The sequence below is a fragment of the Lissotriton vulgaris genome, chromosome 3_1, assembly GCF_964263255.1.
Source record: "Lissotriton vulgaris chromosome 3_1, aLisVul1.2, whole genome shotgun sequence".
NCBI lineage: Eukaryota > Metazoa > Chordata > Amphibia > Caudata > Salamandridae > Lissotriton > Lissotriton vulgaris.
This window is the reverse complement of record NC_141689.1, coordinates 282,149,526-282,173,936: the sequence shown is the minus strand read 5'-3', so window position 1 is coordinate 282,173,936 and position 24,411 is coordinate 282,149,526. Positions and strand designations below refer to the sequence as shown.

General features: G+C 47.5%; 1 protein-coding gene across 4 annotated transcripts in view; it reads right to left on the bottom strand.

Annotated features, from left to right (window-relative positions):
- WDR7 (WD repeat domain 7) overlaps window positions 1-24,411 on the bottom strand; it is a 1,275,554-nt gene that overhangs the window by 265,024 nt on the left and 986,119 nt on the right. For all 4 annotated transcript variants that reach the window (XM_086960437.1, XM_086960439.1, XM_086960436.1 and 1 more), the window contains one exon: window positions 7,020-7,102. In XM_086960437.1, the coding sequence (XP_086816563.1) occupies window positions 7,020-7,102 (83 nt within the window). The remainder of the gene's footprint in view (window positions 1-7,019; window positions 7,103-24,411) is intronic.

Sequence of the window (24,411 nt, the reverse complement as noted above, 5' to 3'; positions counted from 1 at the left end):
GTAAAGTTATCGTCTGAATAACATGAAAATCAGAAATCACCTTGGGAAGAAACTTAGGGTGAGTACGCATAACAACCTTAGCATCATGAAACACAGTATAAGGTTCTTGGCAACAAAACGCCTGAATCTCACTCACCCTGCGGGCCGATGTAATGGCCAAGAGGAACGCCGCCTTCCAAGACAGGTGCGGCAGCGAAGCCATGTGAATATGCTCGAAAGGTTCCTTCATCAGCCTGGACAGCACCACATCTACCCCCACATGCATCATTGTTTCATTTTGCACTTCCTAATTTGCGATTTTTAGGGAATCGCAAATTAGGAAATGCAAAATGGGATGCATGTACATTTGTGCGAAATATTTGAGAATCGGTAAAAATCGCAATTTTTACCGATTCTCAAATATTATGCGAATTCCAAAGTGCGAATTCGCACTTCCCATTGTTTCCTATGGGCCAAAAGGCCCATAGGGATCAATGGGAAGGCTTTAACAAATTGCGATTTTCATTTTGAAAATCGCAATTTGTTAATGCATTTCATGGGTGCAGGGGGGTTCCAAAGGACCCCCCCTGCACCCCTGAAATGTATTTTTCGCATCATGTTACACACACACATGTCCTTAGGACATGTGTGTCCGTAACATGACTGCTTAAAAAAAGCATTTTTAAGCATTTTTACACCTTTTTCCAAATTTACCGAGTGGTTCAACCACTCGGTAAATTTAACCCCCTAATTGCGAATTCGCAATTTGAAAAATATTCATGCATTGCTTTTAAGAAATCGCATATTTGCGATTTCTTAAAAGCAAATGCAATTTTAGAAATCGCAAAAATGATGCAAATTCTAAAATTGAATGATGCATTCCAAAAAGCTATTTTGGAGTCGCAAACGGCCGATTTTAAGGAATCGCACCGTTTGCGATTCCAAAATACTTTGATGCATGTGGGGGCTAGTTCCCATGCCGGCGAAGGAAGTCGAACAGGAGGGAACACCTTCTTCAATCCTTCCAAAAAATCCTTAATCACAGGGATCTGGAAGAAGGACGTCTGCGAAGGGCATTTTCTGTAAGCAGTCAATGCAGCCAGATGAACCTTAATGGAATGGAAATTAAGGCCAGACTGAGCCAGATGCAGAAGGTATGGAAGGATGACATCCTCCTTGCAGGTCGTAGAATCATAATTCTTAGACATGCACCAGATGCAGAATCTCTTCCATTTGTAAGCATAAGAGGTCCTAGTAGACGGCCTCTTAGCCTCCTTCAATATGTCCATGCAATCCTCAGGAAGATTTAAGTGGCCATATTGCACTATCCCAGGAGCCATGCCGCCAAACTCAACGACGCGAGGTTGAGGTGCACCATCTGCCCCCGAACTTCGTGAGAAGGTCCGGCCGACACGGCAGCCGCCGATGAGGCAGAATCGAGCGATGAAGCAGGTCCGTGAACCACCACTGCCTGGGTCATTCCGGAGAAATGAGGATCATCCGCGCCCGGGACAGGGCCAGCTTGATGAGCACCGCCGGAATCAGGGGAATGGGTGGAAAAGCGTACAGAAAGCTGTTCAACCAGTTGATCCATAACGCGTTCCCCAAAGTCCCCAGTTGGTAATACCTCGAGGCGAAGTGGCAGCATTTGCTGTTTTCGGCGGTGGCGAACAGATCCATGTCTGGCATGCCCCACACGGGGAAGATGTCTTCGAGCACCTCGTCGTTTATGACCCACTCGTGGTTTTCTTGCAGCAACCTGCTGAGGGCGTCCGCCTCAACATTCTGTACACCGGGCAGATGAGTCGCCGTTATCGTCAGTCCTCTGGTTAGCAGCCAGTGCCAGATCGCCTGCGCCTCCTGTGACAGTGTGCGCAATCTCGAGCCCCCCTGCTTGTTGAGGTAATACATCGTGGTCGTATTGTCTGTCTGTACAAGCAAGGAGCTGGCCTGGAAGGTCAGAAGAAAGGCCTTCAGTGCCAAGTGAACAGCTCTGAGTTCCAAGAAATTGATGTGATAACTGGATTCCGCCAGAGACCACTGTCCTTGGATCTGCAGATATTCTGAATGCGCTCCCCAGCCCAGGAGAGACGCATCCGTCACGATAGTCCCAGTCGGAATATCCTTGTGGAAAGGAACCCCTCTGAGTATATTCTCTGCCGAGCACCACCATCTCAGGGACTGTTGGGCGTGAAGAAGCAACTGAATCCGGTCGTCCTAACACCCTTTCCTCTGGTCCCACTGGTCCTCCAAACATTCCTGTAGCGACCTCATGTGTAGGCGCGCATGTGGAGTGAGGAAGATACAAGAGGCCATCGATCCCAGTAGAGAAGACACCGTCCTCACTGTTGTAGATGGAGCAGCTATGAGAGCCTGAGCCTTCCGAAGGATGGATAAGCGTCTCTCTTCCGAAGGAGACACGCTTGCCGACAACGTATTAAAGGAGGCTCCCAAGTACTGCAGGCACTGCACAGGAATCGGGACAGACTTGGACAGATTTGTGTGCAACCCAGACTGTTCAGCAGGACGGCCGTCCTGTTGAAGTGCAACTGCGCTTCCTGGAAGGTAGAGGCTTTGATCAACCAATCGTCCAGGTACGGGTAGACAAACACCTTGCTCTTTCTCATGTGTGCTGCTACCACAGCCATGCATTTTGAAAAAGTCCTGGGTGCAGACTTTAGTCCAAACGGTAGTACGGTGTACTGATAGTGATTGGTGCCGACTAGGAAGCGCAGGAACTTCCGATGTTTCCGTGCAATGGGCACATGGAAGTACGCATCTCGCAGATCTATCGCGCACAGCCAGTCTCCCCTCTGCAGCTGAGGATAGATCTGGTGCAAAACATTTCTCTGCAAATCCACTTGTTTGCTTGTGGTAAATCCAGAATGGGCCTGAACTTGTTCTTTTCCTTCTTCCGTACTAAGAAGAAGCGTGAGTAAAGACCCTTTCCCCTTTGAGACAGAGGGACGTCTTCTATCGCCCTTTTTCTTAACAGGGTATCGGCCTCCGCCTTGAGCTTGCGCAGTCGGAACTGCGAACCGACCGGTGGAATTGCTGGAGGCGGGCTGGTGAAACGAAAACTGTATCCATTGCAAACAATAATCGGCACACACTTGTCCTGAGTAATGTTTCTCCACTCTGCCAGGTAATGTTGAATGCTTCCCCCCACCGGAGCAGGTAACGGATGAAGGGGAAGTAACAGTTCAGGGCCTAGACCCAGCCGGGCCTTTTGTCGCTGATGAAGCCTGCTGACCACCACGGCCCCTCTGGCGCTTTTGGAACGGGCGCCTCTGGAACTGCTGCTGTTGATGTTGTCCAGCCTGGCGACCTTGCCCTCTACCTTGCGCCCCGTACCGTCTCTGGAATGAGCGGAAGGTCTTCTTCTGTTCCTTCGGCTTTGTCAATCCGACAGCCGTCAAGGTCTCAGCCTCCGCCTTCATACGGGCCATCTCCTCGTCTCGTTTCTAAACAGGGTCTCACCAGAGAAGGGTAGATTGGCCACCCTCTGCTGCACCTCGGACTTCAAGGATGTCAGACGCAGCCAGGCGTGGCACCTCAGTTTGACCCCATGGCAGTATCCGTGCGCTGCCAGGAGGGATGAATCCGCAGCCGAACTGATCACTTGGTTGGAGACCATCAGTCCTTCATTAAGGATTTCTTGGAAATCTTCCCTATCCTCCCGTGGAAGACGTTCCACGAACCATGTTAGGGACTCCCAGAGGGACCGATCATAACGTCCCAACAAGGCCGAGGCACTCACGGCCTTTATAGACGTGGCTGCCGTCCCGCAGACCTTCCTGCATGCCGAATCCGTCCAGCAGCTCTCCTAGTCAGGAGGCACTGTCAATGACGGGGTGGTTGCATGCTGCTTCCTCGCCGCCGTCACAATCACCGAATCCGGCGCAGGGTCCAAGCGAAGAAACACAGGGTCCGTGTCAGGGGTCCGATACTTCTTCTGCAGCCTGGAAGGCGCTGCTTTCGTAACCGCAGGTGTGAGGAAGAACTCCATGGCGGGTTTCACCAGCCCTGGCACCAACGGCAACAATGGGCGAGACAATTGCTTCTTGTGAAGGGTCTCGAAAATAATGGAAGTCAAGGGCGTGGGCGTAGTGAGCGTGATGACCAGCTTAGCCGCTCCTCGCAGCAACACCTCCTGGAAGGAGACAATGTCATCTATAGGGGACACCCTAGTCCGAGGGGAGTCCGACAGGGTCGGCGAGTAGACCCTGGCACTGGACGAGTCCGTGTGGCGGGATCTAGATCTGTCTCTCCTATGGCGCCGCCTGGACCTTGTAAATGAGCGATGGCGAATCCTAGACCTATCTCTCCGCCTTGAGCGAGACCGCGATCTCCGCGGCCTTGGACGGTCCGCGGGCCGGAAAGGAGGGTGCTGTGGAGGCCGAGCCGGGAGCCTAGGCTGTGGAAGCCCCGTAGGCGGCGTCGGCAAATGAGGCAGCAAGACAGAGCTCGGCGGAGCACGTGGAGAAGGGCGGTGAGGAGGAACTGGAGGTGGTGGAGGCTTAGGAGGTTGTGGAGGAGGAGTCGGGGTACGCGGAGGAGGATCCACAGGTAAAGGAGGAGGTGTAGGCGACCTCGGTTTGGAGGGCGAGTAGACTTGAGAGTACTCCGTGCCTGGAGACTGTCCCACTCTCATTTTACTCTTCTTCTGGCCAGAGGGGGGCGATCTAGAGGCCCTCCCACTCGTGGACGAGCCACGGTGCTGCCGTTACCGTGTGCTCGCTGAAGCCGAGGACTCCGTCCTAGTCCGTCTAGTCTTCCTCCTCGACGCTGAGCATCCTTTCAACGTCGACAAACGTCTCCTTGACATCGACGAACGTCGTCTCGACGCCGACGAGCATCTGCTCGGCGTTGATGGCCGTCTCTTCGACGTCGACGAGTGGGTGCCTCGACGTCTATAGTCTCCTCGACGACGGCGATCTCCTCGGCGTCGACGACCTCCGTCTCGTCGCTGATCTTCGTCTCGACGTCGCTGACTTACGTGTCAACGTCGATTGTGACCGGCGGTGTCGCCTCGACGGCGAGCGCCTGCGTCTTGACCCCTCTCGACGTCGATGATAGCTCGACGAAGAACCAGTTCTCGACGTCAACCTCGTCGGAGGTCTCGACGTCAGTCCCCTCGACGTCGAACGTCGACGGCGCTTCGACCCGGAGCACCGGGGAGACGGGGAACAGGCTGTGGTCATTCCTTTCCAGGCCGAGGGTATCGACGTCGACGGAGACCGGTGGCGTTTTCTGGCCTTTTCTTTAACGGGGAGCCCCCCAGAGGCCGACGCACGGGCAGAAGAAGGAGCTCCTTCACGCCCAGACCCACCTTGTCCTTGCTGCCATCTTAGCTCCAAGCATTGGAGCCTGGTCTTCTCCCTGTCCTTGGGGGTCCTTTTAGGGAACGGCAGACATATATCACTCTCCTCAGGAACATGAGAAGAAGGCAGGCACAGGATGCACACCCTGTGAGGAACCGATTTTGCCTTTTTCCTGGAGCACTCAGGACATTTATCAAATAATGCAGGCATATTTGATAAAAGAGCAGCCAAAACAGCAGAGAAACTCCAGCCTGATGAGACAAGGCAAAAACAGGTCGAGTGAACACACTCTAACACTTTTAAAAGTGCACAATTAGTAGAAAATAAACCCAAAAAAGGGAGAGCTCAATGCTCCAGGGTCCTGCTAGCAGGAGCCGGAAAAAAGAACTGAAAGTGGAGGGAGTTGCTGTGCATTCTGGGATACCTGGGGAGTTCTGGAAAGTTTCCTTAAAGGCACGGTCTCCCTTTTTAAGCCACATAATGGCAGCCTATGGGGGCTTGTCTGTCCTGTCCTGCCTCTCTATCATTCCAAGGATTTGGTGAAGGGGGGAAGTGTTCTCCATGATGAAACCTAGCAGACAGGTCTGAAGTGGGATATTTTTGGAATATCCTTGCATTTCTGGTTGAAGTACTGAACATTGTAGCCTTGCATGTATAGGCAGCATTATTTGTCTTTAATTTTCTCTTAAGTGTCTATGCAGTACTGCAAAGAAGACAGCTTAAGAGATTATTTTTGATTGGTCCGGGGTCCCCGCACATGAGCGGGACTATTCACTAGATTATGACTATAACAGAGATTCCCCTACTGCAGAATGGGACTTGCTCAGTTTCTCCTAATGTTCAGCGACTTATAGCTTCGCTTCATGGTCCCAGACAGCCATTGGGTTCATGAGGATGTGTTTGAACCCTGTCATTTTTAAAAGGGGCATTGTTACCTTGCACTCTGGTTTATCAAAATGTTTTAAGGAAAAATCTTGTCCAACTGATGAGAAAAAAGTGGGGAGCAGAGTTTCTGGTCTGCGTCCGAAGGCGAGGAAAGAAAGGAATTGACGTAGGCGGCAGGGGTGGTGCTTATATGCGGCTTCCAGGCAGAAAGAGTCAATGCGGAGCCACATGGTGCCACCTAGTGGTGCACAGGAGCACTGCTCTGAAAGCTTCCAGATCTATTGTGTTCAAAGGTGAGTAATCTGTGGTTAGAAGTATCCTTCAGCAGAGTTAGCGATTATGAGCAATCTTCCCCTTTGCACTGTGAAATGACTGATTAACTAAAATGACTGGATTGAAAGTGTCAGTGAGAAGAAAAATAAAAAATCACCTTTTAGATGGACACCTGAGCAGCTGGTGACTATCACTGAGAGATTACTGACCAGTTATGGGCATCTTTTCATAGTGCTCTAATACCCTGCCAGGATATTAGAGCTTTCCAAAACCCCTAAATGATGATGACGACTTTTTGATGGACATCACTATGTCTCCGAAGAACAAGAATCCTATTGCTGTGAATTGACCTTCACCACTACATTGTAAAGTGTTCAAACATTTAGAAACATTTCTTTGAATTCAGTGGTCTGGCCCATTGAAAAGATTTAAAATGTAAAATCTTAGATGCGTAAACAAACATAGGCGTCTTTAACAGTTCAAGCGATGGCTTTTATTATACCACCATCCAGAATGGTAAACATTATTCTTAAAGGTACTTTCTTGAATGAGATTTACCTGCAAACAGATGGAAAACATTCTTGCAGTCCCTTCTTTTTGACCAAGGAGCCTTCTAAACAGTACATAATGATGTCCATTACCTTATGAATAAATACACGATATTAGACATTTTCCAACGTATCTATATATTGTTTTGAATCACAAGCATGAAAACTTCAACAAACAGTTTATCTAATTCTTATGTGTTAAGAAACTGGGTTGACTCACAATTTAGCACATAAATCAAATACCTTCTCAGTTTCTTTAAATAAAAAGCAATCATGAGTTTTTGTAAGCAGTAGGCAGCTTCTCCATTCCTAAGAATATCCGAATTAGAAACTAAAGAAAATCCAGTACCACCCAATGCCCAATCAGTGCCATGGCACTGTTAGGTATTTCTACACGGCAATAACAAATTGAGAGAGAGGGTAAGGGCACTCTTGGTCCCCCGGTCAATCTTGTTAAACAACAAAAGAGTGTCGAGGAAAAAGTGTATGAGCACTAAACACAGAGAAAGAAGAATCACCCTGAATAAGTCACATTGGAGATCAGTGGGGATTTTTCAGGAAGCCCTCGCTCACCACCCTGGGTGGTGACATGCTATATCATCTGGCCCACCAGGAGAAGCCGAGTGCCTCCCTGGTGTGCTACAACGCCAGATTACTGCGGAGCTGGTTCTTCTTGGCAAAGGTGTCAAAAATAAATGTGGATTAAAAAGGTCAAAAACTGTACCATACAAAAAGTTTATTCAATGGTCTGTCTGACATGGATAAAATAAGTGTGTGAAACTTACCAGTTAATGTCTTGGTTGTTTCCACTTAAAGTGGGGTCAACATGTTTCTGCCCTTCTATGTGCCATTTACTGGGCTTTCATCAGGACCGTAAGATGGTGTACCTCGGCGGTATGGGCACGCTAAGGCCCACCCTTACCTGAGGACGTGAAAGTTAAAAGCAGGTGTGGAAAAATTAAAGTGCAAAAAACAAACCATAAGTGGTGGGATACCTTCAATTTTGAGGTACCTGTACAGTCTGAAAGGAAAAGACATACATACAAAAAAGACAAACAACACATGTAAATGTAAATGTAAATGTAGTTGAGCTTATATAGCGCACAGCTACCCGCAGTGGGTTTCCCGGCGCTTGCTTAGGGAACCCGTCCTGATATTCCCCTGTGTGATAGCCCCAGCAGGGTATCCACAAGGTGAAAGTCAGGCATAGTTAGTGCGATCCATCTCAAGGGTTTTCTGCAGCGAGAAATCTGTGTGTGGACATGCTTAGGACTAGTAAAAAAGTGATCTTTGTGCCATAAACGGTATTTTAGTGCAAGAAAACGCTGCTCTAAAGGTAGGACCAGCGTAGAAACATGCACTATGTCACGTAGAAATGGCCGTTGGACAGATCGGCCTATATTACATCACTCATGGTTAGGCGATCAAAATGCCCTAATATGGGGCAAATGGTGATGTAGGAAAACGTCAAGGAAAATATTATTACTGACGAATGCTGGATAGGATTCTCACTTGTGATTTACAAGATCCACACCCCATGGGTCTCGGGAGGGGGTGGAGGCGACAATAGCACACCCTGTAGAGGGATATTAAAAATGGCGAAATCGGGATTAGACTCTAAGTAGAGGAGAGGCTCGCAGATTACTTATCTGATTAATGGAGAAGGTAGTATGAAGATCTTACGCCCGCAACGCCTGTCACCCGTTCAGCACCTAGCGTCTCCTGCTACCGGACCCCGTGGATGTGGGGCCGTGGTCGGAGAATGCTGAAGTGTGGAGCTGACGGGGGCGGGGTCCGCTGGAGCTGGCTGGGCGGCCAATCCGAGCTCAGGAAAGAGGTTTGGGGAAACTGCCAATAGGGTGAAGGCTTCAAAGAGAGGCTTGGTTTAGGAGCACGTGGGTAGAAAGGACCTATCAATGAATCCGGCCAGGAGGAGGCTTGGAACTCAGGTCGAGGGCGATCTCATGGACGAAATAAACTTTATTGAGATCGACAAAGATGCATTAAAATGCTTATTCAATGCTGTAAGAGCAGGAACAAAGGGGGGAGGGGAAAAAGATGATATGTAAAACACCTCATTCAATAAGCAAATTAAAAGGCACATATTGGGAGCTGAAGGAATCGGACTAAAGGACATTGTTACCGATGTTTACTGAGTTGCCCAAGGTACAGTTATGGGTAGACAGGGTTGGTTATTAGTCTTTCAGGATCATTAACGCTTGAGTACTGAACCCCAAGGATTGATCATTGAGGCCATTTAGATGGGTCCCCAATCTATATACCCAGCGTTGTTCCTTCTCAAAAAGGATGTTGGTAGTGTTTCTTTCAGTTGTGATTTGCTCTATAATGGTCCATTGGAGGTCATTTGGAGTACGGTTATGGATTTGATCACGTGTCCGTGTCTCAAAAGATATGTTGGAATGACTACTCGCAAGGTAAAACAACGAATCTGCGAACATCGCAGCAACATCAGATGTCGCAAAGTCACAACTAAGATGAGTGAATATTTTCTCCAACATAACCATACTCCAAATGACCTCCAATGGACCATTATAGAGCAAATCACAACTGAAAAAAACAGGGGGGGTGGGGGAGGGGGGGGGGGGGGGGCATAAGGATATTCCTACCCTGCCCCTTTTTCTTAATTTTTTAACTTTTTTTCTAGGACACAGTTTTAAGCTGAGTCCCAAGATGGCTGCCAACACTTCCTGGTTGAGGTGTTGGCAGCCAATCAAACTGTAGTAGGATCCCAGAGTCCACTGCAAGGAATCGCATCCCCAGATATCTATATTTTTTTAAGTTAGATATCGGAAAAACTTCTAAAGGGATTTACACCACATCACAAAAAGCACACTTTTTTAACAAACATCTAGCTTTCTGCCAAATTTGGTGTAATTTCGTTCAGCAGTTCGAGCTGTAGTCTAGTTAAAAAAAAATTCCCATAGACTTTACATGGGGACATTTGGATCCCCATTTTTTGTCGGCCCCTTCTTGATGGATCACTACAACACTTTCAACACAGCAGCTGAACCAGAGAAGATATATATGCGGGCCAGTGAGGTACCGGACCTGATATAATGTTTGGCAGCCTACTCAACAAACCCCAAAATAAAGACTGTATTCTCTACTGATGACTGTTAATAAACCAGAAACACGTGTCTAGAGAGAGCACTATCTGCGCCAACCTTGGCGAAATACTCGAAAATATCGGAGCGAGCTACAAGAGACTGCTTTTACCAGAATGCCAGGGGCGAACCTTGCCCGAGAGGTCAGGGGTGTACTCCCACACCCTGTTGTCTATTTAAAGTACTCCCGTGACTCATTGAGCTGACAAGCTCGTGGATGAAGCACCTGCGCGCCAGTGAGAGGTACCGGACCGGATATAATGTTTGGCAGTCTACTCAGAAACCCCAAAATAAAGAATTTATTCTCTACTGATGACGATTAATAAACCAGAAACATGTGTCTAGAGATCAGCACTATCTGCGCCAACCTTGGCGAAAAACTAGAAAATATCGGAGCAAGCTACAAGAGGCTGCATTTACCAGAATGCCAGGGGAGAACCTTGCCTGAGAGGTCAGCGGTGTGCTCCCACACCCTGTTGTGTATATATATAGTTATCTGTCAAGTGGAGGCTGAAAAAAAAGGGGGTCCCAAAACGAGTTTTCCCCATGTTATGTCTACGGGGATTATTCATTTTCTTAACATGACTACCGGTTGAACCACTGAACGGAATTACACCAAATTTGGCAGAAATCTAGATGTTGCCTTAAAAAGCCTGTTTCTGTGATTTGGTGTAAACCAGTTCAGCAGTGTCAGAGACATTTAAGTTTAAACAATATAGATATGTGGAGTCCAAAATCCAACTGAAATTTTATTTCATTTATTTATTTTCATTTTTTTTTTTTATTTATTAACATTTTGTCAAGACTTACACTGTCGAAAAACATATTACCAACATACAGATTGCAGTACAATTACATCCACCATCCAGTATATTGTAAAAGTCAGTATTACCTTGGAACATATTAGCTCATTTTACATCTCAATACACATTTAAACAGTTTGATTCACTAGTAGATACTCAACCAGGTACATCCAGTAATCTCTCTGTTTGGAACCAGTGGGCAACTCCTCCTCATACGTTTTAAGAGTATCCCTACAATAGGCCATGTCTTTAAGCCATTGCTTGGCTTTTGGCTTCCATGCCACCCCAGAATAACAAGACCCTCCGTTTAGCCAGGAGTAACGCTATCATGCAAAATGTACGCTTGGTAGCTCGTACACTGTGGATGAGTCCTAGAAAACATGAGCAAATCGTGTGTTCAATATTAACACCCACTATTTCACCCAGCATCTTTACAACCTCCACCCAGTATACACTAACTAACCCACAGTACCAGGCGAGATGCATAATATCGGCATTATCTGCACCACAGCATTGATACCGTGCGTCCGATCGGAGACCACATTTATAAAGCCTGGAAGGGGTATGATAAGTTTGATGCAGGTGTTTATAGTGCAAAATGCGTAGGTTGCCATTTGTTGTGAGCATACCGGTTAAGGAACCGCAGGTCGCCCATTCGTCCTCCGTGAGGTGAGTCTCAAGCGTGTTATTCTATCTCTTTAACACTTTGTGCGTGGTATCATCAATGTCTCACTGCAGTTGAATGTATAATTTTGATACCATATGAGTGTTTTGCGAGGTTCCGTGAGTTGCAACTGTAGGGTGGATAGCTGTGGTGGTTCATTTGGGTATGAAGGGTAAAGCTTCTTGATGGCTCCCCATAATCTATAATATGTGAACCAGAAAAGTAGTATCTGATTACTGAATCATGATAGGTCTTTAGGTTCTATGAAGGTACCATTATTGTACAAATCCCCCATTGTATCAATACACACTTGCCTCAGCAAATCTGCTCCCACTTTTTCTTGGGTTACTGACACTTCTGGATGATGTTGCAGAGGCATCGCAGGTGCATAGAGTGGCAATCTGCGTGCCAGCCTGCCATTTTCCGCCATGCTGCATTAGTAACGTCTATAAGATTAATCTCGCGAGAATGAAGTGGGGGCCTACAATGAGGCAAAATAGCAGGTAGCGGAATGAAGTGTGCATGTCCTTCTTCAATAGCCACATGTGGTATGTAGGGGAAACAGTGACAACAATATTGCGCATTCTGCACCTGAGCATATAGATAGTACAGGAGAAAATCTGGGACTTTAAAACCTCCCCTGGAGAACGGTAATGAAAGGGCACGTAATTCGATGCGTGCTTGTTTACCTGCCCATATTAGTCGAGTTACCATAGTATTCAGCCTTTTATATACGGCTGTCGGAGGTGTAATGGGGATGTTATTGAAGAGGGATAAAAATGTAGGTAAAATGAGCATCTTGACAATGGCCAAGCGGTCTGTCAAGGATAATGGAAGGTGAATCCAACGCTCTATTTTGTCCTCCAGTGCACTTATTGCTCTCCCGTAGTTTGCGCAGATGACTATGTCTGGATTCTGATGATACCAGATCCCGAGATATTTGAATGGATCAGTCTGCCACTCAAGTCGGAATTCTGCTGGATGAGGGCGTGTGATGTTTGTTAATGGAAGTATGATAAATTTAGACCAGTTAATTTAAAGTCCGGATTGACGTCCACATTTAATATATTCTCTCAGAAGAGGGGACATGTTTATATTAGGGTCACGAATGTATAGCACCATATCATCCACATATAACAAGATGTTTAAGGGCCTTTGTGGGAACTGGAGCGCAGAGCATTTATGACCCTGTCGTATTTTGCATGCCATTGGTTCGAGGGCCATTGCAAAAAGCAAAGGGGACAAAGGGCAACCCTGTCTTGTGCCTCTTGCAATCTGTATAGCATCCGATACATATTTATTAACTTTTATTCGCGCAGTATACAGTATCCAATCCCATTGCAGGAAAATTGGGGGGATCCCATTTGTTGTAGGATAGAGTGGAGGTAGGGCCATTCAATTGAATCGAAGGCTTTTGCTGCGTCTAGAAGGACTGCAGCGGCTTTCGTGTTAGGGGTAAGGTAGTGCGATAGCACAAACAGGGTTCTGGTGTTCTGGGTTGTAGATCAACCGGGTATAAACCCCGATTGGTCTGGGAGGACAAGATTAACCATCAATTGGTATAGCCGTTTTGCAAGAAGTTTGGCCAGAATTTTAGTATCGTATTTATTAAGGACAGCGGTCTGTATGATTCACACTGCTCAGGATCTTTATTTGGTTTTAATAGGGCAATGAACATGGCTTCTCTTAACATGGGGGGTAATATGTATGTCATGGGCGTCCCCATACATCTCCACAAGATGGGGTGCTAATTGGTCGACAAATGCTTTATAAAATTAGCTGGTGAAGCCGTCTGGACCTGGCGCCTTACCATTTGGGAGTGATTTGACCACTTCAGTGACTTCTTCTACTGTTACCGGCAGTGAGAGATATTCTCTCTGGGCATCCGAGAGCCACGCTATCATCACATCCTCCAGATAGGCTAGAATTTCCGTCAGTATGGCAGTATCTCGGGATTTGTATAGGTCACCATACGTTTCCATGAATGCATTTAATATGTGCTTTGTATCACAGTAGGGCGCACCGTTATCGTCCTTAATGGAGAGGACTGTTTGTGGTGTAAAGCCAGAACATATTTTATTCGCTAAAACTCGACCCGGCCTGCCCCCCTCACCATATGTACGTGCACTTTGGCGTTTGGTCGGGTAATTAAGTTCATCATCTGAAATGTCTGATATTCCGACATGACTTTCCTAATATCACCTAGTGTAGCCGCATTGTGCATGCGTTCGTATTCACGCTCCAAAGCTCGTAGTGTGGCCTCCCGTTTGGTGAGTTGGTTACGGATGTCTTTTAAGATTCCAGCATTAGCGCTAATGCAGATTCCCCGTAAGGTGGCTTTAAATGCTTCCCACAGTAAGCTGGGGTCCTCTGTAGATGGTTGATTCAACTCAAAATAGTCGGTAATGGCCTGGCTAATAATGTCAGTGTATGTGGAATCTAGTAATGCTTTTGCATTGAATCCCCACACATACGGCGGAGGTGTGTAGTTGGAAAGGTCCAAAGTCAATAGCACTGGGTTGTGATCAGAGAGGGTTTTGGGTAGGTGTCATACGTGCCGCATCTAGGAAGCTACTTCCTTCGCCCCAGCCAGTAGTCAATATGGGACCAACTGTTATGAACCACAGAAGTGTGAGTGGCCTCCTTGAGCTGAGGGTTACGCATCCTCCAAATATCAACTAGGTTAGTTTCGGCCATGATATCCCGCATCACTCTCACCGTCCGCTTATGTGGCTCCCTGGAGCTGCCTTATCTGTCCAAATTCAAGGAGAGATTCAAATCCCCACCCCACAGTATAGACATTTCAGGCAATTGGGTAATTTTTCGCCAAATTAGTTTATAAAAGTCAGGGTCGTCCACATTTGGGCCATACATGTTTATCACTGCCACCCGCTGTCCTCTAATATGCCCCGTTATTATAACTTAGCGACCTAGTTCATCTGTAACAGTGCTATCTATATGAAAGTGCGTCCATTTCATTACTAAAATTAACACCCCTCTTGAGTATGAGGAGCTCAGCACTGCTTCCACCCATCTGTTCTCTATATTACTCTTATGCGTAGGAGGTAGACGAGACTCTTGTAAGAGGGCAATATCTACATGTAGTCTGCCTAAATAAGCAAATATCTGGCGTATCTTTTTCGGGTTATTAAGCCCTCGGACACTTCATGTTAGTAAGTTGAGATGCGCTGGTTGTAAACTATCCATAGTCAGTGGTGTAAGCTATATCTGTAACGTATACCTGTCCACTGTCGTCAGTGTGTGCATATGTGATAGTTATCCATGACAAGGTAATAACAACATAACTAGTAATATTCCGGATGTATGCAATACAGTTCAAATACAGCAATCTGCAAAACAGTCCCCAATTCTGTCCCGCCCACCCCCCTCCCACTTTGGCATCCCAACCACGCCAAAGACATACCCGTAACAGAAAGGTCAACATGACTAAACCCGTAGTGGGGAGCTCCCGCCTGAGGGAATCTACCAAGTGCGCGTCACTCCATCCATCTAAGTGGATGTGGTCGGATTGTACGTTATGAGCACAGGTGCATAATACAACTTAAGAATTGTGCCCAAAACATCTCAAACACTCCCCAATCAATGCTGCCTGGTATGTAAGGTAACATACAGCCCTTAGGCCTACATATAGTGCAAGTCGAAACAACGTGTTCCATCCATCCGGGGATAGGGAAAGTCGCTACAGCAATACCTAGGTTACATGTCCATCTGGGTCTACTACGTTAAATAGCAAAAGCATCAATATTACAACTCCTACACGCAGCCACCCTCCATCAGCACCCCAAGTTAGACAGCTTTATATCCCAGCACATAATTATCAAATGTATCAAAGGGCCAGCAGATACATAAATCAGTCAAGGCTGCCTGTATACTCAGCGTCAGTGTCTCCTTTTGGGGATGCAGCATTACATTTACATTCTACACATTACTACCGTTGGAGCACAGTGCAGTATCCACCTCAGCATCGAGGCCGAGGCGGGTACGTCTTCAAGAATGGCTTGCAGTGTAGCAAAGTCCTCCTTCATTCCGGGGTCAAAGGTGGCAACGTCTCATCTTCCGATTATCGCGTCAACCGTAACCCATATGATTTACAAGACCTGTTGACACATGGTTGATGCCAGTGTCCTTGATTCGTTCCGTTCTTTCAGGCAGCCGGGTATAGAGTTAGTCCGATGAGGAGATGAGTTAGCCGTGTCTTATCAGAATCCCGGCCCAGCTCAGTGCATTTTTGCTCTTCTCTTTTAGTGATCAGTTTCTTTATGAAGTCCTGTGCCGCATTTGGTGTCTGCAGCATCGTCGCTCGCCCTTCATGTGGTACTCGCAGTCTAGATGGGTAAAGCACTGCATATTCTATACCCAGCTTACAGAACTTCTTTTTCGCAGGGGTAAAGTCTTTACGCGCCAACTGCACCGTCAGGTTGTTACCTTGGTAAGTGATCTGCTGTTTCTCCCTAGCCATCCTCAGGATTGCGTCCCGATCCCTGTAGTTGAGTATTCTGGCGACAATGGGTCTCGGAGGGGCTCCTGGTGGAGGTCTGGGGGCCAATGTTCTATGCGCCCGTTCTATAAACAGGACTGCGGAAAGAATGTTGGCACCAAAGATGTCGCCCAGAATGTCCTCCACATATGTCTCCATCTTACAAGTGTTTGTGCTCTCCGGAACGCCCGCAATCCCAACATTGTTGCGGCGCGACCTTGCCTCCAAATCTCCAGCCTTGTTCTTTATGACCTCTAGGCTCTTATCCATATCCGTGCATTTGCGATTCGTAGTATGTGATCCGTCTTCCACTGCTGTTATGCGGTCTTCGGCTGCATCCAGACGTTCACCCAGTTTATCTAATTTAGCAGACACGCTATCCACTCTTTGAGTGAGCGAGTCCAGTTTTCCATCTATAGTTTAGAGACTTTCCTGTATAGCTTGTAGGGCACTCTCCATGGGCCTGCCCGTCGTTTGCTCCGCCTCCAATTAAGTGCGCTGTACCACCCTTAGTGGTGCGCTTAGTTTTTAAAGACAGCTTCAGCTGCTGCCTGTCTGGTTTTCCCATTATTGCTGAGGTTTAGGGAGGATGCCTGGTATCGTCCAGCCTCGCACAGGAATTTCGTAGGGTAGACTTAAGGCGCTATGCAGAGAAGTCCCGCTATGTTGAAACTGTGTTATATCCAAGTCCAGTAGTGGGGATCTATGGTAATGACTGACCACCGAAGAATAGTGCAGAAGGTCGCTCCGCAGGCGTTCACAGTCTCTACATATATGGCCACCTCAGTGAGAGGGCATCACCCTCCAACAAGTCCACAGAGATATGTCAGTAACTGTGTGCCCCACTGCAGTGTGTTGAACAGGCCCCGACGAGCGCCGTGAACCGTTCCCCTCCTCCAGTACCACCAAAGCCGCTTCTGTAGGTCCCTTTTCAATAGCTGGTACTTGTCTGTTCAAAGCGCCATTGAGGACTTCAGGGCGAGGGTCCTGTGAAGTGTGATGCCCGCCATTCACCAGACTCCCTGCATGCAGGAGACAAAGTCATCTGGAGCCGCCCGGTATTGCGGGACACGTGTGCAGACTCTCTCAATTATGTGCCAGTATGTCGTTATGCAGCTTCGATAGCGCCAAGCGTGGTGGTGCGGTCAGTGGTCCCGAGGACACACACTCTGCAGTTTACAGACAGCAACGCAGGTGAACGGTGCGCAGATAGTTCGTGCAGCGCACCATTTACAGTGCACACATTGGTGATATAGGTCACTATCACAGTATCGCGGAGCGTAATGCACCATGCAGGAGCACTTGAATCTGTGCCTTAGTCGCCGCCACACCTTATCGCCAGCCAATATCTCCATCCTCCCTGTTCATTTTCCCCAGGTCACTCCCTCACCACATCTGCCCGCCATTCTATGCACATTGGATCACAGTCATCGTTGCGCCGTGCAGGGGGTCTATACAGCTGTATTTCTCTCACATTTCGCTTCAATGTGCCGCACACCGTGTGCCACAGCCCGTCCACTGCGCCATGCAGCCTAGCTCCAACCGCCAGACACTCTTAGTAGCCGCAGAAAGAGTTTCACCCACTCCGGGTAGTCTATACACTGGGCGCTGCTATTTTGAGAGCGCCAGGTTGCCTCAGCGCGCTCAGAGTCTACTCACGGTTTACTCAACCACAGGGCTGCAGTCGGCGACCCTAAGCACTCCTAAGCATTGCTGAGTGATTCCGACGTCCCGGGCGGTAATTTATTTATATTTTAGCGCCCGTTGAAAGACTTTATTGTCGGATAATGTTTCCGACCAGCGGAGCTGCCTCAGGAAGCAGTCATCCCGAAGCGCGCCCTGTAGCGCCCCCCCCCCCAAAATCCGACTGAAATTTTTTGCCTGCCAACACTTCAACCAGGAAGTTCTGGCAGCCATCTTGGGATCTCGAGTCCCACAAAAAAGGTTTTTTAAGAAAAAAGAAAAGAGGGCAGGGCAGTATTACCCTGATAGCCTATGCCTCGGGGGGAGGGGGGAAAGGGGGGGGGGGGGGGTTCCCACTGGCACCCTGCAGTGCCCAAGACAGCATTTTGTTGGGATCCGGATGAAAATAAAACAAGCATGGGCTCCTGTACTTCGTTCATTATTGGCCCCTGGACGGGCCAGGTCTCTGGGGCATTATGCAAATATAGGAGGGGGCGCACAGGTCTTCCTCCTGGGGCCTACTAATGCCTCAGGTACCACCAGCTCCCTATGGCTTCTATCTTTAAAAAATGCTGGAGAGGCTGGTACGGCCTTGCCTGCTGCCCCGGGGACCGCTACCTACTTGGAGCAACTAATTATAGAAGTGTGAGAGGCTGTGCGGCTCCCCCGCAGACCTGGGGACCGCCACCTCCCAGGGGCTCAAATAATCTAATGGAGGGGGTCCGTTGCAGCCCACGGCACCTCACCTCCCGGGGTTGAATTAACGATTGGAGGGAGGCCATGCGGACCCCCTCCTGGAGTCATAGATGGCCCTGGAGACTGCCACTCCTTAGGGCCAGCTCCTGCTATGTCCTGGGGCGTCCACCCCGGGACACATCTTTTTGGTATGGCTTGGGGAGAGCATTACAGCCCCCGCCAAGCTAAAGCAAAAGCAGCTCCACTTTAAGCAAACTGCTTTTGGACAGAGGGAGCTGCATGTCTAGCAGCTTCTTTTCTACAAAAGCAAAGCCGGCTCCCGCAGGACCCGGAAAGTTGCAGTGCCAAGGAGGATGGGGTCATGCAGCCCCCCCTCTTCCCCGAATAAATTTTTTTAAAAAGCAAGTTGCCCCGCCCCGTTCTTTACCACTCCACAAATGCGCCTCCTAGAGCACTATTGGTTGGGGGATGAAGTGACCTTGAATGCTGAGAGTCTTTGGGGGCAATAGACATCCTGTTAGCTCCAGTAAATACTGCACTGTGGGATTGCTGAGAGGTCTTCAGAGACCACGTCCCCTTTTTCTGCCACTCTGTAAACATGTCTTCTGGTGCACTACTTGTTAGGAGGGAAGGGGACTTAATCCCCAAGAGTCCTTGGGGGACAGAAACCCCTCCTGTTACTTCCATTAAGTCCCACACAGCTGGATTGCGGAGAGGTGGTGGGAGGACACGCCCTCTCTTCCTACCACTCTGCAAACGTGCCTTTTGGCATATATATGCAGATTTCTGGAGGGTAATATGATGTTTATTACCATTGGTGAGTGACAGGACGGGCAATGACTCAAGAGAGGAGAAGCATCCTGTGGGTCACGATATCCCATCCTTTCCTCAACAACAGTAACAAACAGCAAATTATACTTCACACAATGGTATATATGGTTCATGACATAGCATTTTTCATGTCTATGTTTTTTTTAAAATAAGGTGTTCAACCAAATTCAACTGAAGAGGCACCTGGGCTATCAGCAAGGTTGTTTCTCAGTGTAAAGTAATTATTGCGCACAATCTGTGAGACAGTGTTTTTCAGTCTCACTCTACTGTGACAAAAGGGAATTTTATCTTTCTTCTGTAGTAACAAAAGCATTATTACATCTACTATGCACATCTATTAATGTGCATCTAGTGCAGATGGTTGCTCTAAATACTTTGCTATTGGGCCAAATTTATTTACGCTACCAGGGCAGCACAAACTACGTTTTGCCTTTTGAGAGTCAGTTAGGATCGTCCCCACACTCGACAAGCATTTGCAATGCAATAGGTCTAGCATTTGGAAAGTTTGATATATTGGTATTGTAAATGACAAATATTTTATTTATGTGTTGGTTTTGCAAATAGCGAAATGAATAGCTTTGTCATTTACAATGCCAATAGTTTTAACTTTTGCAAATGTGACACCTATAGCATTTGTAATGCAATAGGTGTATTTACGTGACTTAGATGTATTGATATTATAAATAACAATGGCTTTTTAAAAAAATAACTAATACTTAAATAAAGTTATTGTCATTTATAATAGCAATAGCTTTAACTTTTGTAAATAACTTTTGTGAAGATTATGTTCAGTGTATTTTATTGTGACGAAAATCCAAGAACAGAACCATTAACATCTTTTTGTGACATTTGTAATAAAGCTTGAAACATTAAGAGAGCATATTTGAACCAGTTGGTGTTGAATGGTGGCACAGATTGATTCTGTGGTGGCACTGAGTGATGTGGAGGCGAAGATTGATGTGGAGGCGAAGAGTGATGCTGTGGCATTCAGTGATGCTGTGGTAGCGCATAGTGATGTTGTGGTGCCCCTGTGTGATGTTGTGGTGCCCCTGACTGATGTTATGGTGCACTGAGTGATTCTGTGTTGGTGCTGAGTGATGCTGCGATAGATAGATAGAGTGAGTGAGTACGACAGATAGATAGACAGAGGGAGGGCGATAGATAGATAGAGTGAGTGCGATCGATTGATAGATAGAGTGTTGTTGATAGATAGAGTGAGTGCGATAGATAGACAGATAGTGAGGGCGACAGATAGATGGACATATAGAGTTAGGACGATAGATAGATAGAGTGAGGGCGACAAGATAGAGTGAGGGCTATAGATAGAGCGAGGGCGATACATAGAGTGAGGGCAACAGATAGATAGAGTGAGGGCGATAGACAGATAGATAGATAGAGTGAGTTTGATAGATAGATAGAGTGAGGGTGATAGATTGATAGAGTGAGGGCAATAGATATATAGATAGATGGTTGTGTGTGTATGGGGGGTTGTGTGCATGGGGGTTGTGTGTGTGTGGGGGGTTGTGTGTGTGTGTGTGCGGGTGTGATTGTGTGTGGGGTTGTGCGTGTGTGTGGGGTTGTGTGTGTGTGTTTGGGGGGTTGTGTGTGTGTGGGGTTGTGTGTGTGGGGGGTTGTGTGTGTGGTGTTATGTGTGTGTGTAGTGTTGTGTGTGTGGTGTGTGTGTGTTTGGGGGGGGTGGTCTGTGGTCTGTGTGTGTGTGGTCTGTGTGTGGGGGGTTGTGTGTGGGGGTTTTGTGTGGGGGGTTTTGTGTGGGGGGGGTTGTGTGTGTGTGTGTGTGTGTGGAGATGTGTTTGGGGGTTGTGTGTGGGGGAGGACGATCAACAGATGAGAGAGAAAGGCGAGAGCGAGAAAGAGGGAGGAGAGATAGAGAGAGAAAAAAAGGGGGAGAGAGAGGAGAGGTATAGAGGGAAAGAGAAGGAGGGGAAAGAGACCGGGAGAACGTGTAAGAGAGAGGAGAGAGACAGAAAGAGAGGGAGGAGAGATAAAGAGAGAGAGGGAGGGAGAGAAAGGGAAAGAGTGAGAAAGAGAGAATGGGGAGGGAGAGCTATAGAGAGGGGATTAGAGAGAGCCAGAGAGGGGGAGAGAGAGCCAGAGAGAAAGAGAGAGCGGGAGAGACAGAAAGTGTGACGAAAGATAAAGAGAGAGAGAGGGAGGTAGAGAAAGAGATAGATATCGAAAGGGAAAGAGTGAGGGGGAGAGAGGGGGAGAGAGAGAAAGAGAGCAGGAGAGAGAGAGAAAGAAAGCAAGAGGAGAGAGAGAGACTATGCGCCCTGGTGAGAGCTGTGGCCCCAGCAATATTTCTAAAGAATAATGTAATGTAATTTTAATTTCCTTCCCTATTTATAGAGTTATTTTGATAATTTCCCTCTTTTTTCTTTACCGATATTTTTTGCTGGCATATTTTTACTGTTCATGGAGGAAAAAAGAGATGGCGGGGATAGATGGGTGGGTGGATGTCGGTGAGGAGGGGAGGGAAGTGGAGAGACCGGGAGGAAGGGGAGGATGAGAGTGAGAGGGCGTGAAAGGCAGAGAATTGATAAGCGAGAAGCAGACAGACAGAGTGGAGATGGGGGTGAGGAGGGGTGAACACAAAAGGAAGAGACAGAGGATGGATGCTGGGCTTTTCTAGTTGAATAATAATTATAGCGCGTGCCACATAGAGGCTGTATTTCGTAGTGCTGTAAGTAACGGGAGTGCAGTCAGAGCAGCGCTTGTTTGATGGCATCGAAGTGCTTCAGACGCCCTGAGAAGCATGATGTGGAAGTTTGTAGGCGTGACCTCGTACTGTAGTGTAAAGCAGTGTGTGATTTGGGGGGGAGGGTCATTGGCAAAGAGGGGAAAAACACAACTATGGGTTTAGGGGTGGAATGTGTCGATCTTAGAGCCGGAGGGAGGTTTTCAGGGCAGAAAGTCTGCAGTCTGTCAGCGGCTCGGCAATGCTGGCTGTTTGTGCCTGATGCAACATCTGAAGATATGCACTCATCGCGCACACGGACTCAATAGAGCATTAATATTCTGAACCTTTATGAATGAAACATCTAACTGACAAAGAGATATCCAGGCACGCTCACATCACAGCTTCAGGGGTGTTTACCTGCCAATATGTCTTCCCAGCAACAAGTAAACGTTCTGGGCATTTCGACTGAGCTTGTTGGTTCGCCTCAAGAGGAGCTAGAAAAACAAGCATTGGCCATGAAAGAGACACGGCCTCGCGGCCGTAAAAGTGAAAGCACGGCCGTGAGTCGTGCTCTGTAGTGGGGGAGGGGGAGGTGCAGGGGTAGATGGGGGAGGTGCAGGCGATGTGCAGAGTTCAGAAACTCACAGGTACATAAACCAGCAAAAAGACCACCGACCGAGGCCAGAGAGGAGAGACTGTCCGTTTGGTACTTTGCTTACATGTAGCCAGAATCGTTCAAAACACATTGGGGACGTGGTGGCAGCACCATGATGTGGAGAAAGGGTGAACGAATGCAAGAAAAGAAAGGTTGACAGGCCAAGTGGGAGAGGAAGGGGAGGGAAGAGAAGAGAAGCCGAGTGATTGGGATGGGGAGACAGAGCGAGAGCTCGGAGCACGAGGTGCGCAATACCCAGAAAGGATTGGCAGTTGGTAAAAGGCTCCGCATGACTTAAAAGTGAGTGGGAGCCAACAAGAAAAGTCAGGGGAACGAGCACAAGGGATGGGCGAAAGCGGAAAGGGAGGTGTGCGGGATACGAACAAGCTAGAGCAATAGAAAAAAGCGCTAGCGGCCGCAAATGGTGACCTGCAGAGCGCGTGAAAAACAATCACTTCCGAGCATTCAGCGCATTGCTTTGAAGTCTCATGGCGGGGGAGCAGCTTGGTGGGGGGGCGGGGGAGCGAGCGAGTGGGAGGGAAACAGCATATGGGGATGGGGTGTGAGGCCAAGCGCGTGCCTGGCGAAGCGTCACGCCTAAGTAGACAACATGCATTGGGAGGAATCCGCTTGTTCAAGAGTGTTGTTTCCCCTGCAATAGTTCAGAGCTGTAAATAGCTCGACCTACAAACAGCAACAAATAGCAAATTATACTCTGTGCACAAACACACACACACATATATATATATATATATATATACATACAAAAAACACACACACTCGCTCTCACACACACACACAGTGTCGAAGAAATTAATACAGACATTTTGAGAAAAAAAGATGCTGTAGCTGATTGAAAACACTGACACAAACAGCCTTCAAAGGGAGTGGGGAGAGGGAGCAAAATAGATGTTATATGTTTGTGTAATGCAATAAACAAAATAGGTTGGTCAAAGAAAACCGTGAAGATGAAAAATGAGGTGGAGCCAAATTTTGCAAAGACGCCAGCAGAAACCAAAAATAAGGTGAATTTGAATAAGCCTGTAACCAAAAGAAAAGATTTTACATCATGGTCTCGCAACAATGACTGAATGTTAAATTGTGTGAAAGCACTAGTTGAGGCCAATGCAGAGGAAAAGAGAGTATATAGGGTTTGCTGCGATATATATGTCGTTTTTGCTAGGATTTCTCACGTAAATTATGGGGTTGTTGAGCATGTGAGAGAGAGTCCAGAATTTTGCCACCGACACTTTTGCAGCACCTGCCTGTTTTCGTGGTTGACTGCTTGTGGGCCCCTTTGATGAAATAAATGTTTCATGCCATGGCTAGCAGGCGACATGCTTGGCAACTGAATAAGCATGCTTGGCCTGACTAATTTTCTTGGGGCGTATGTCAACGTAGTAGGAGCAATGCTTGGTTTGGTCCAAAAGCCATGATTAGTACCATAATAAAACTGTCCGGAATGAGAAGACTTCGGTTACTAAAATGCAAATTCTCGAACTCTGAGATAAAGCAGAGTGCATAATCTTGCCCGTGATCGCTTACCTCCTTGACCCACCTCATCATATCCCTGAATGGTAGATTTAAAGTTCTAAAGTAATGTTATCAAACACTACACTGGTACCAAAGGGCTTTCCTGGCATGGCCTTACTTCTGGTTCGGAGTGACCTGTAACTAGGCTTTTTTTAAGTGGTGCCAGTGCAATTGTAGTGCAAATTGAACAGGAAGCAACAGGCACATTTTTCAAGG